The sequence below is a fragment of the Staurois parvus genome, unplaced genomic scaffold (assembly GCF_062004578.1).
Source record: "Staurois parvus isolate SC_StPar_1 unplaced genomic scaffold, SC_StPar_1.0 ptg000648l, whole genome shotgun sequence".
Classification (NCBI taxonomy): domain Eukaryota; kingdom Metazoa; phylum Chordata; class Amphibia; order Anura; family Ranidae; genus Staurois; species Staurois parvus.
The window spans coordinates 702,152-716,378 of record NW_028318444.1 but is presented as its reverse complement, the minus strand read 5'-3'; the positions used below and the strand labels follow the sequence as shown (position 1 = coordinate 716,378).

The 14,227-nt window shown below is 42.9% G+C and overlaps 1 protein-coding gene across 2 annotated transcripts in view; it reads left to right on the top strand.

Moving 5' to 3' along the window:
• The window catches only part of RAD50 (RAD50 double strand break repair protein), a 181,473-nt gene that overhangs the window by 36,850 nt on the left and 130,396 nt on the right, over positions 1-14,227 (top strand). For both annotated transcript variants that reach the window (XM_089694055.1, XM_089694054.1), the window contains exon 5: positions 7,333-7,518. In XM_089694055.1, the coding sequence (XP_089550181.1) occupies positions 7,333-7,518 (186 nt within the window). The remainder of the gene's footprint in view (positions 1-7,332; positions 7,519-14,227) is intronic.

Sequence of the window (14,227 nt, the reverse complement as noted above, 5' to 3'; positions counted from 1 at the left end):
TTTTCACTCTACAGTCTGTAAAGCATTGCACCTTTGATCAGCAGATCGCAGGTGCAGTTACAAGATCCTGCAGATGGTCAGCTGTCTGCTCATTTCTCCTGTGTGGGGCAGGAACTTACTGAACAGAAAGACTGATCGGAAGAATCGGTGAACTATAAGAGTGCTTATCAGCGCCCTCGCAATAACTGAAAGTCAATAGCGGCAGTGGGCAATGGTACTTGTGGTTCATTAATTCAAAGAGCTCTGTGAATGAATGATGTGGCCGTGTGGGCAGAGCTCCGCATGGCTGCACTCTTTTTAAATTGTGAGAGTGGGGAGAAAATCCCCCACCCACTGTCATGGAAGGGGGGAGAAGGTGCAGGAGCTGGAACATGTTAAATGTTTCAGCCAAAAAATGGGTGGGACATGTAACATGTTCCAAAGGTGAACTTATCCTTTAATCACGGATTAGGTGCTTTTAGGTGATTGAGCACTGGCAACACCCCCCCCCCTGAAACCCCCAAAGTCGTAGGAACATCCCCTATATAACCACTCCCACTCCTAGCTAATGTCAGTTTTTCTCTAGTATCCTTAAAGTGATGGACCTCTTCTCTCTACTGATAGATGCCTACCTATTTTCTGTGGAGGTTTTTCTCTATGGTGATTCTTCTATTAAGAGTCCTGACAGCACCATTGCTACTTTGGCTGCTTCTGCAGCTTTTGGATCAGTTGATTGCTCAGCTAAGGGGACCTTACCCAAACTCCATTTGGATGAAAATGTGGGGCTGGCCTGTATTGTCATTTCAGGCACCCACTCTGACACAAGAACTAGCTGGGGGATACTTTACAAGCCCAGGTCCTCGGTCTGCTGGCGGCAGAGCACCAGCTCTAAAGACCCCTTTGGGGGATGGGGGCTCATCCTCTACATCTTGCCCAGAATGCAGACAATTGCCCTGATAAATGCAAGGCTTGCGTCCTTTAAATCTTTCTTTCCTATCCCTATGTGGAAGGAGCATAGGCTGCAACATATTAAATGTTGTGTCACAATCATGGAGGGTGAGCCAGCAGCTATTTAAAATTGGTGCTATTTTTTCCCTTAGCCTGATGTAAGTGGTTGGCACAAACTGCTCTCAGTTTTCTATTGTGCAGCACAGTGATCTTTGAAAGTCTGTCTGGGCTCAGCAGAGTTAAGTGCCTGGCACAGGAATTTTCTAATATAATGTCTGATTTCAGGGTCAGAATTTCACTCCTCTAAGAATTCAAGAATTAAAAGGGTAACTAGCAAGCCCCTTCAGTCTCCCCCGCTGGGAAGTTGTCTGACTTTGCCTCAGCTGCAGATACATTGCCTGATGAGGAGGTAGATGAAGACCCCTCCCCCTTCTCGGACGATTAGAGGCTTGATATTGACAGAGAGGGTATATCTGAGAAGCTTATAGAAGGTAATGATTCACTAGTAACAGGTAAAGCCAACATGTTTCAGGGGAATTGGCTTCCCCTTCCTTTTAAATGTGAATGTGATTTAACCATTTCAAGTCTGGACACTTTTACCCCCTTCCTGTCCAGGCCAATTTTCAGCTTTCAGTGCTATCACACTTTGAATGACAATTGCGCGGTCATGCAACACTGTACCCTAATTAATTTTTTTTGCAATTTTTTGAGACAGATAAAACTTTATTTTGGTGGTATTTATTCACCACTGGGATTTTTATTTGCTATATAAATAAAGTCCAAACATTTTGAAAAGTGTTTTTCTTATAAAATTGTGCAAATAAATAATCTATCCTCTTAAATCTTGGCCAAAATGTATTCATCTATATTTTTAATTAAAAAAAAACAAAAAAAAAAAACAAATTAAGTTTATAACCAAAAATTATAATTTTTCAAAAAATGTTTTGACATTTTTATCTTATCATCTTTTTACATTATTATTATTTTTTTTTAACATACTGTCACCCTAGCAGTACGGTGTCACCATGCATTTGATGTGAGAATCCTGGATAATGGGGCTGTGAGCTGGTCGTTATCATCTGGCTGGTATTGGTTTAATAAATGTGCCTTTTACAAGTTGGTAAAATGTGAGTGGCCTCGATTTTGTTTTTTTGTCTATACTATTGATCTGGCAATATTACACTATATATAAGATTTTTTCCCTGGTGACACGGTGGAGCGGATTCATAGGGCTGTGGTGGGGACCTGAAAGAAGATCATAACCTGGCGGTGTAAGGATACTATAGAGCTGATGAAAAGAGGGTTTAGGATCCCTAAAAATCCCTAAAGGCTTCTCATTCACCATTATCTGGTGAGTGCAATTGATGTTGGTGTGCACAGGTGAAAGGTGGAAGCTTTTTTGATCTAAAGATTGTTTGGAATCTTCAGTCTTCATCACACACGGTCCTTTGGTGTTTATTATTTTGGTTCTGGAGAAGGATAAATTAATTATTATATGGGATATTCACTAATTTTGAGTGGACATTTATGATTTGTAATTTACTTATGAGCATCATATATTTGTGAGCCTGAATATTTGTTTAGATTGGGAAATTCGGCCAGTTTTTAATGGCCCTCATTCCCAGCCGACTTGCATTCGCTATACCTGTTACCTGTGAACTACTGCCTTAAAAAAACTTCTTAAGTGTACCCTCGAGTATGGTGAACTTTTGTAGAAGGCACACCTCTATATCCATTAAAAAACCACCTCCTTCTGAGGAATCTGATCAGAATGAGTTGCCTTTTGCTGAAATTGCATCCAAGCTTAAGGATGCCGTTGCTCTCTCTTCCGAGATTTCATTTGGTCCCATCGGAAGCCCATCTTCAGCTTCTACATCTTCCTAAGTGTCTAGGTGGGCTGGGTCTCCCGGATGTTCGAGCCTACTGCAGAGCGGCCCACCTGACAAGGTTAATAGATTGGAATTGCCATGTAGAGGCGAAACCTTGGGTAGCAATGGAGTTGGAGGACTCTCAGGGCACCGCCAGAAGCTGGCATTGGATCTCATCACGAATGTCCCAGGATCTGTTGGACCACCCTACGCTCAGCACTTTGTTGGTGTCCCGGGAGACTTTTCGTAATTCTTCCCTTTCTCCGTTGCCATCCCCCATGCTCCTCGTTTTGGGAAATCCAGCATTCCAACCGGGACTGAACAACCCTCAGTTTCAACACATGGCTGTTACTGGACACCTTCATCTTTATGATTTCCTGGATCCAGATGACAATCTTGCCCCCTCTGCCTTGTTGGCGGCTGCGGACCCACCGCTGGACTTTTGGAACAACCTACAAGTTCGACATTTTCTTTGATAATGTTCCCGATCTCCGGCATTCTGTCGCCGTCTTATGGAACTGGAAAACATCTGTCACAAGAAGGAGCCTATCTGATGCTCTCTTTCTATTCTCTATTCTGCCATGATCAGTCCTCCAAGATGACTTTACACCTACCTTCCTTTCCCACTGGGAAGCCGACCTGGGCCTCCGTTTCACGGACATGCAGAAGGAGAAGATTCTCCACTTTGCACAGAAATCCTCCATTGACTCGGGTCCAGGAAACCTGATCCGGAGGTATATGGTCCCTACAACCCTACACCTCATTTTCCCCAGATTTCGGACCTATGTTGGAGGTGCGGCACTGACCATGGTACTATTATACATATCTTTTGGACCTGCCCTAAAATCAAACCATTCTGGTTGATAGTGACCAGCACTATTAAGGACTTGACGAGTGTCGATGTGGCGTGTGACCCAGCAGTGGGTTTATTGCACCTTACAGACCGCCCTATTAAAAAGTATAAGGCCTAACTGACAATTCAATTGTGAAATGTGGCAAAAGCCTGTATTCCCCTGTGCTGGAGGTCTGTGCACCCACCTATGAGGTCCCTTTGGTTTTCTAAAGTCAATGAGCTACAGGACATGGAGGACCTCACGGCCTCTTTATATGACTGGATGAAATATTCTGAGACACCTGGAGACCATGGCAATACTTTGTCTATACTGACTCCTATCTTCAGATACCCTCTGGGCTGGTCTGAGGGGCCCCATCTTGTCTTTCCTGATTCTCTGCAGCCCCCGGATGGGAGAGACTCCCTGCTCTATTCCGCTGCTCCCCTTTCAACTGGTTTCTTTCAGATTTCACACTCCCTTTTTCTGTCTTTCTTGAGGTTTATTGTCTGAAATTCCCTTGTTTCTAATTCCTTCCCTTTTGTTCTCCCTTCCCCTTTTTCACTATTCCCCTTTCCCTGTGTCCCGCTTCCCATCCTGTCTAGCTCCCCCTGTACATCCATAGTCTTCCCCATCTTCCCGTCTTACTGGGAGCTATATACCGGAAGTGCTTTATCAGTGTGGTGCCTGATTCTCTGTATGGGACCTTCTTTCCCTTTTTTCATATTTGAGGGTTTATGATCATTCCAAGATGTCCCGGTCCTCCATTTAGCTCTTGCAGATGGTTGTTCACACTGGACTTTTGCACTCAGGCACCCCGGCTCAAAGACTGTGACCATATAACTGATCTTTTATGCTGTTGTCTGTTCCTGTTTGCACCATAACGTTGATAGTCTACTTGTGTATCTGTTATACTTGGTTCTTATTGCCATGTATTTTTACCTTCTGCTTACTTATATTGTACCATTCTTGGCTACCAGACCAGAAAATATATAAGCAAAGGAATTATTTTTAAAAAAGGATGCTGTTGCTTATAGATGCCTTTCGCTGTTTTGTAGCATTACCGTTAATTCACCTCCAGGGTCTCCCGCATGAGGTTCCTATAATTGCCCAAGACTGATAAAAATGTTTCCCAGTCCCCTTACTCTTAGAGCCCCTCTTATATGGGGACTGGCATCACCCTAAAAACCTTTTTGTTCCTCCAAATATTTTTGCTACGCAATATCCTATTGAGGAGGGGTTTATGCAAAAATGGACAGTTCCTGTAGTGGAACTTGCCATCTCTTGTCTTAACAAGAAGCTAGCTGGACCCAGTGGACAAAAGGTTAGATGCCTTTTTTTTTTTTTTCTAAGTTGGCAAGCCCCACCGTGCAACCTGTGGTTGCTTTCATGGCAGTTTGACAGACCCTTGTCTTCACTAAGCGCATGGCCCACGACCCTAGCTTGACCAACTAGTTCTCCTGCCTGTGGCCTTACACATAAATGGCCTGGCAGATATGCTTATCCAGTTCTTCAGTATGAGCCTCCTCTTAGTCCATATAGAAAGATTCTTTGACTCAAATGCTGGTCAACAGAACGTTTGTGCAAGAAACTCCTTGAGCATCTGTCCTTTTGAGGGAAAATATTTAATTAGTTTCTCCTTGGATAAGTACATTGAGAAGTTTATAGGGAGTAGAAGCACTTTCCTCCACCCAGAAAAAGAGTGCTTGTGCTTCTGCAGGTAGATCTTCTACACCTGAAGTTAGGGAAAGTTCCTTTTGCCCCTCTCAGGCCTCTTGTCCCAAGTTCAAGTCTTGAACAAACATTTGTGGGATGATGTGGTCCTCTAAACTGGTCAAGTCTTGCTCCAAGCCCTGCTCTCTGTGAAGGAGTGACCCTGCTTCTGTTGGCATTTTTGTTCTTCTGGTTCCTGGAAATTTCAGATGCCCAGAGTGTAGTTTTCTAGTGCTAAAAACACGAGTTTCAGACTTTGCCTTCTTCCCACTTCATGCCCTTAAAGTTTCCTCTCTCCCTACAAAGATGGGTGGATCTTCTTGCTTCTCTTCAGCAGCTTCTGTTGCAAGGGTTGATTTCCCCAGCTCCGACTAAGAAATACTTTTAGGGTTTTACTTCAATCTGTTTACAGTTTCCAAGCCATATGAAGGAGTTTCACCCATTCTTGATCTGAAGACTATCAATTAGTTCCTGTGGGTTCTTTAAGGAATCAGCCAGGTCTGTCATTGCCTCCCTGCTCTTGGGCAATTTTCTGGCTTTTGATAGACATCAGGGATGCCTGGGATTACTTGAACATTTGCATCTTTACTCCTCACCAATGATATCTTCATTTTACAGTGGATGATTAGCATTACTAATTTGTTACTCATCCCTGTGACCTGTTCACAGCTTCCCCTGGTTTTCATTAAGGAGCTTTCCCAGTTCTAGCTCTGCTCTGTTCTCAGGGGATACACTTGCTAAAGGATCAGTCCTCCATATCCCTGTCAGCCACTGCCTGTGGGACAGTGCAGACTCTAGAGGACTTTGGTGGGATCCTCAAGCTTTGGAAGTCATAACTGGAACTGACCCTTCAGCTATCAGGCCCAGGATAGATATGACCCTGTCCAGGATCTTCCTGTCCTGGGACAAAACTCTGTCCCGCTTCTCTCGTGCCCGGACCCTTCAATCCCAGGGTCTATTCTAGATTTGTTTCTGCATGAGGGTCTTGGACCTGATGGTAACCTGCTTTGAAGCTGTACCGTATGCCAAGTTTCACTCGAGGCTGTTGCACCTTAACATTGTGGCAATGTGACACACACCTTTTCAATCCTTGGATTGCCCCATACAGCTGATCTGCAAGGCCATACCCCTGGTGTTGGGGATTTCCAAACCAGAACTTGAGTCAGAGAACCCTTTACCTTGAAAGACATTGAAAGTTATCATGACAGATGCCAGTCTGTGGGGCTGGAGACAAATCCTGGATGCCCTCTTTGTACATGACTTAGTCGTTGGAGGAAGCTTGTCTTTACAATAACATCCTGCAATGCAATTTTGTATTCCATTCTTCACTGGACCCCTCAGTTGCAAGGTCACCTAACAAGAAGGTTGCGATGCTCAAATGGAAGCAGACTTGGTCATCTCTTGGGCAGAACTCTATGTTCCAGCCCCACCATCCCTATACATCCCATGCTTAGGTATTGACTTGCTGAATTTCTTAGTACTCAGTGGCTGGATCTGGGAGAATGGGCTCTCTGTCTGGAGGTACATCAAGCCCTTTACCACAGGCAAGGGATACTGGACGTGGATCTTATGACATTGTGATTCAACATCAATCTGGACCCTTGGGCCCTTGCAGTGGATGCCCCTGAGCTCCGTTCACCCTGATCTACCCCTTTCTACCCCTCCAGCTTCTCCCTTGTCTGCTCCGCAGGATCAAGATAGAGGGTATTCTGGTGATTTACATTGCACTAAGGCTTGCTTCAAAACTGAGGCTAATTTTGGGGTCGGAAGGGTTATATAGGGGATGTCCCTGCAGCTTTCTTTTTTTGCAGGTAGCTGCATGTAACCATTGTTTAAAGGCTAAAGATTGTGTGTACTACTGCTGGTAAGTCAAAAATCTGATATATTTTTTATATGGTGATTATTTTCTTGAGCTGTTGCTTTACTGCTGAAGTGGGACATCTGCCTTTATCATGTGTGCTCTGTGTTAATAATTTGTTTACATTTCTTGCCAGGCATGGAGAGAAAGTCAGCCTTAGTACGAAATGTGCAGAAATGGACAGAGAGATGATCAGTGCATTAGGAGTGTCCACTGCCGTTCTGAACAGTGTCATCTTCTGTCACCAGGAAGATTCCAGTTGGCCTCTCAGTGAGGGAAGACAGCTGAAGATAAAGTTTGATGAGATCTTTTCAGCAACCAGGTAAACCTGTTCATCTGAAATCCATACAAGGTAATAGCATCTTTACAATTGTCCTTTTAGACCACTAAAACTGTTTGCATCTACGCTGGCAGTATTCTGACTCTAACGGCCTTCAGTTGTTGTTTTATGTTGACTGCTTTTCTTAACCCCTTCCTACTGCTGCCTCCCGAACCCTTAACAAGATCTAAATGCCAGGAGGCAGGGGTGGTAATTCCTATCATGTGACCGTTTTTATTAGCACTCACAGCAGTCACATGATCAGAAAGCTTTCAATCGCAAGTATGCAATTGGGAGCTTTCCGGTACCCACTCATTACTGTGCAGGGAGCAGCCTCCCAGCACAGTAAAGTGTTTACCTAGAGACACATATATGCAGCTGCTTTGTGTTAAAGCACACCCGCTGAGAGGCTGCATATATGCATATGGCCAGCGGGAAGTGGTTAACTATCAGGCCATTTATAAAGGCTCGGTACTGTTTCTTTCAGCTGGCAATTGGCTTTTCAGTAAAAGTGATCCAGATGGCTTTTCAGTAAAAGTGATCCAGATGTCTTTACAGCTGCCCAGTCACTTTTACTGTACTGAGATAGGGGTGCCACCCAGCTGTTTTTTTCTTCAGTCAGGGTTATTGTTGCTTTAATCAAGATTCCTCTACAAACTGCTTAGCTAGTCTCTATATACAACTATCTGGACCAGCAGTTCCACATTCGGAGACTGTATTAGGACTCCATTGAATTGGAAGATTTCAGGGCTACCCTGTAATGTGACTTGTGTGCACTGGCCGTCGTACTGTTGCACTTTCCAGACTTGAATGTTCTATGTCAGTTAGCTGTGGAGCCCTTTCCGAGCTAAAAGCCCCAGGTGTGACCTTGTCTTTGAAGACTAACTTTGTAAGTAGGCCATGTAGGCCGAGCACCAGGATCTTTTTTTCAGGACATTGGGTACCATTTACTAATCTCTATTCTTCATTGGTTCACCATAGAAGAGGTTAATACAGAGAGACTGAGCATTGAAGTCATCTGTTGGTTGAAGTGCCTCATGTTTCTGTCATTCAGTATAGAGGAAGCATCTTCCTGCTGCCGCTGCTCCTGCTCTCTTTTTTGGTAGGATTTCACTGCAGTTATGCAGATGTTTATAGGCCAAATTGCAATTCTAACTGCAGAGACCATAAGCATGCTTCCATGCAATCCCCTGCAGGAACTTTATTGATCTGATGATGACCTTGAAGGCTTCTGTACCTTTAAGGAGGGGTGGGCTCCCTCAGGTCCACCTGCCCTTGATCTATCCATTAAATACATGTGCCTCTACTATGGGGGCTCTTAAAATTTGTAGAGTTAGGAACTACAGAAAATCAGGGTGCTGTGACGAGGCTGTATAGCTTGCGCATGTATTTGTAAATGTGTGTTAACTAAACCCCTGTTTTTAACGTAGGCATGTTAATTCGGTTTGTTTGCACGCTGGCTGGCAAGCTGAGCAGGGAATTTTTCTCTTTTGTTGTTTTTTCTGAGCCTTCAGCAGCCAGGACTATTAGATGCTGAGTCTCTAAGTTTTTAAAATGTTTGTTACCCAAACATTTCATATTCCTGAAATGTTTATATTGTACCATGTACTTGTGTTAAAAAGTATCCTGTTCTCTGTGTTTTTCTTTGTGTGAAATAACCTGGTGATCCTACCAGTCCCCCGGTTTCCTATTTCAAACTGACCATGCTAGGCATAAAAGCACTTCCTTCCCAGCGTGGTTGGTTTTATGGCTATGCTGAGAGTACAGTCTGTCTGTCCTCCAATGACTTTTGCTGACACCCCCCCTGTACAGCTTTTCAATGGTCAGGCAGAATTGTTTTCATCCCAGGCATGGATGATTTCCAGGCAGGCAGGTCTCCTCAGCCGGCAATACCTGGACCCATTGAGAGTGGTCCATGCACCCGGAGGTATTCTAGGATCTGTGCTACAGCTGGGGAGTATCAGACCTCTTCTAGAGACACACATATGGTGTGTCTCTAGAAGCAGAGATCCTGTCTCTGAAGCAGTGGATACTTAGTGACTCTGTGGGATCAGTACAATCTGTTCTACCACTTTCCTTCTCTGAAGCTTCTTTCTCATCTGCTCCCCAGAACTGAGATGAAGGGCATTCCAATTATTCTTATTGCTCGGAACTGACCCAGGAGGATGTGGTACTCCGATCTGTTACTCTGTGGATTCTTCCAGATTGTCTGGATCTTCTGTCCCAAAGACCAGTTTACCGTCCTCCTTCCCAGTAACTAGCTTTAACGGCTTGGCTGTTGAAACCCAGGTCTTGAGGAACAGAGCCATCTCTGAATCGGTGATTTCTACAATGTTGAAAATGGGGAAGTCTAATTTATGCAAGGTCTATGATTGCATATGGAAGGCATACTTCATTTGGTATGAGGAAAGAAACTTTCACACAAGAAAATTTTCAATGGGATGAATCCTGGTCTTTATGCAGTTAGACTTGGATTAGTATTTGGATTAGTATTTAGCCCTGAGTACTCTCAAGGGGCAGACCTTGTACCAGAGATCGTTAGCTCCCCATTCTTTTAAGACCTTCATGCAGGGTTTCTCTCATGACTTGTGGCTTCCCCTGTGCTTTCAACCATTAATCTGTAGGATCCCAATTTTGGTTCTCTCTGCACTTCAAAAACAACCTTTTTTGACCCTATCAGGGATGTTTTCCTTTCCACACTTACTCACAAGGTTCCATACCATGTTGCAATTTGCTCGGGAAGGTGAGTGCTGAGCTGGCGACCCTAGCCTGCAAAAGATATTTTTATGGTCTTATGCAAAGGACAAGGTTGTGTTGAGACCCAGAATTTCCTTCCTCTCTTGGGTGGTTTTGGCCTTTTACCTCAATCAGGAAATTGTTCTTTCAACCTTCTGTCCGGCTGGAGTTCAAAAGGTGATTTTCCTCCATTGTCTGGATGTAGTTCTTGCTAAGCATGTCTACTTCACAGCCCCTGCTTCCATTAAAAAGCATGACGCTTTCTTTGCCATTCCTAATGGTCCTCATGAAGGGGAAAATTCTTTACATTCAGGTTTTCCCTTTTCCTTCATTCCTTAGGTGGCTGTTTGAGCTGAAGGCAGTCCACAGTTCTTTTTTTTTTTTTTTTTATCTCCGTGTCTGTGTTTTGCTGATGTTGCCCATCTTTCAGCTATTCTGATTTTGAACATCCCAGTCTGAATTCCTGTGCTCTTCCCTTTGTATATACTGTTCACAGATGTCACACCCCTCTGTGTCTCTGACTAAACTCTTAGTACTGCTTTTCTATCAGACTGAGGCATGCTGAGAGTACGAGGGGTTATACCGGACTGGTCACAGTTTTTTATTTTCTAGCGTCTAAATTTTCCTGTAGGTAACCTTTCTTGTGTCTTGTGTAAATGGATTTTACTGCAAGTTCAAAAGTCCCATTATCTACTATGGGTGTCAAATTCACAAAGTATGCCACATTCCCTATTTTTCAATTTATATCTTTAAAACTTACTGAACACACAGCCATTATCTTTGTTCTGTGACCTGTAGAAGAAATCATTTCTAGAGAACACGTGCTAATTATTTTTATACCTGTTCCCCTGAGGTAAAAAAAAATTGAGAGAGCCTGCATTAGAACATGTACGAATATGTGCTGTGGTACATAGATGCATCTGATGCATTTCCCAGTAGATACTTTAATATGTCTTCATCCTAAACTTGCTGTGGTGAAATATGCACCTTACAATATACATACAAAATCAAGCTTTTCAATGTCCACATCATGCAGAAAAAATGTGACTATACTAAATCTGGCTTCACTTCCTAAAACAGCTTATCACCAAAACAGAACGGTGACTGCATTGCAGTAGAGTAACCATCACAGTGCCCAAGTATTATTGCACTTCTGTGATGTAATCAGAAAAATAGGAACTGCTTTGTGTGCCCGTAAGTGTATATCTTGCTTAATATTCCTCCATTGTGTAGTTGAGATCACAATATATTGATTGAGCATTTAAAGGGAACAGAGCCATATGACTGAATTTTTGATGAGGTATTTAGAGAACTGTGACAAAAATGTGTTGATAATTCCACATTGAAGAAATCACTGATTTGCCCACATGGATTGCTAGAAATATGAAAGTTAAGCATTGTGGTATTTGATTCCACAAATTTAAATAATTTTAACTATTTTCTTGGTTTCAATTTTAACATGCGTTTTCCAAAAAACCCAAAACACTTTATTTCATAGTATTCTATATCAATGGTCTGAGTGTTCTTCCACACTACTTGGGCATGTCATCTTGGTGATGACATCATCCCACTTCTGGGTTCTTTTTTGGCCAACCACACTGGTTATAACCTAACTGGTTATACTATTTCAAATTCTAGCAAGCTGTAGAGACCATGATTTCTATATCCTTTGCTGACAAGGACTAGCAAGCCTATTAATGCGTGTAATAATATTGGGCTGTAATTTTTCAAATGTTATTAGTTCTAGATTCCCAATTATCTAATGAGGTATAAAGAAATTACTTTCATGGCTGTGGCCTTCTTGATGGCCATCATTTCTTCCTAATTGTTCGAGTTTGCAGCTTTTTCTGTAAGCAGTCCTTTTGGTGTTGTATGGGGACAAGGTGGTTCTTTTTGCAATGCTATCTTTCTTGCCTAATGTGTCGTTTTTTTACTATAGCAAGGATACGATCTTACCTTCCTTGTGCCCTCATCCCTCTCATCTGAAAGAAGTGGTCCTCCATTGCCTGACTATGGTCATGGCTATTAGAGGTTATGTCACAGCCACGGCTTCTATTTGAAAGTCTGATGCTCTGTTCATAGCTCCAGAGGGGCCTAGACATGGACAGGCTGCCTCGTTTTCCACCATTTCAAAATGGATCTGTAGAACAGTGATCCAGGCCTTTCATCATGCTGCTTCTGTTGTTCAGGTTTGCAAGGCAGCTACTTGGTTGTCAGTTCACGTTACCAAGTTTTTGACATCTGCGGATGCCAGCCTTGGCCAGAAAATAATGCAGGCTGCAGTTTGAATTCTACCTGGGGTTTGGTTGTGAACCCACAGCTTCTTCTGTCTTTCTGGCACTGCTTTGGGATGTCTCATTTGTGAGAAATTCAGCTGTGTCCTTCAGTGAACAACAGAGAAATGTTTATATTTTTGTCCTTAGTAAAATTCTTCAAGTTCAATAAAGGACACTGCCCAGTCTTGTTTAGAATCCTGAGTTGCAGATAGGAGGCTTGGCTACCACCAGAGGGCCGCCCCTTAGGCGTGCTTTTAGTTTAAGTTGCAATCACATCCTAGTCCTGAAGGTGACGCCATCAACCCCATCCATGAGAAAATAAGCAGTGTCCTTCAATGAACTTCAGAGAAAAGGATTTTAAAGTGAGTAAAAAAATCCAATTTTTGTCAGGTGTAGTTCCATTGATGAAAGAACTAGCTTGAGGTTGCAGCTGGTTCACTGTGAGCAATACAATGGTATATACCTAAATAGATGGTGGTTTAGAATGACTAGTTACACAGTCCACGAGCTGATGAATGTCAGTATTGTCATGCAAGTTCTCAGCATTTGTACGTTCCCAGACTCCTACTGAAAGTTTAATCTTGTTGCTGAGATATTGTTTCATTGACACGGCTGTAAGATGATTCATTGATGCAGGCATGATCACTCACAGGACATTTTGTTGGTTGAGTGGGTATCTCTTTTGAGCTCCCGTAGAGCATGTTTTTAGGGATGAAGGGTCTTGGATTCTCTCAACAATTTTAAAAGAGTGTATATTGATTGAATTAAATTTCTGTCTGGAGCAAGGAGCACCTGGATGTAGAGGATGTAGAGTCTCATTTAAAGGGGCCTCAATGTAAGGCTGATAGGTGCCTGTCACTATTGCATTCTGAGCACTTTACTGTAGCCTTGCAGTCTCTGGCAAAGTACTCCGTGGATGCACAACATCTAAAGCAAATTACATAGTTCTTTAGATACTTATTGCATTTTTTTTTAACAGCTTTCCCTTGAATGTTGGACATTTTCTGAGATGATGTGGTTTGTTATGGATGAGACCGTGGAGTTTGGATCTTTTCGCCTTTACTCTTTGATGCTGCTGGTAGTAGGTGTAACTTCTGTCTTTTAATAAGAGACAACATTTATAGAGTCTCTGTATTTAGTATTGAGGTTTTCTCTTCGTGTAGTTGGAGAGCTAGGATTGCTTAAGCCGATAACTGAAAAGGTTCAATCAGCCTTAGCTCTGGCTAAGTCTAATGGATTTTGAAAGGAACAAATGGTTGGGAAGCTGTCACCCATTTTTCTTGGATATTGTATAGTAATTTTACTACAAATTTTTGTTAACACTGTGCTCAGTGTCTTAAAGGATAACTTCATCTTATGTTACATGTTACACTCATATTCAGGATTTAACATGTTACGAACAGCCCAGCCCCCTCCCCCTTATCCCCCGTTGTGACCGCTAGCGGTAAATCTTCTCCTCCCACTAGCTGTCACAATTTATAAAAAATATGGTCATGTGGGACTCCGCCTGCCTTGCTGCATCACTCATTCATAGTTTTCTGTTAGAGATAAAACTACAAACCCCAGCAGCCTTTGCAACTGGCGGCTTGTATTTCTCAATAAACTACCACGGCGCTGTGAGCACCATGGTAGTTCGAGTCTCCCTGTCAGTAAGTATTGGCTTCCCCGTATGAGGAAACATATACACTGATTGGACTGCA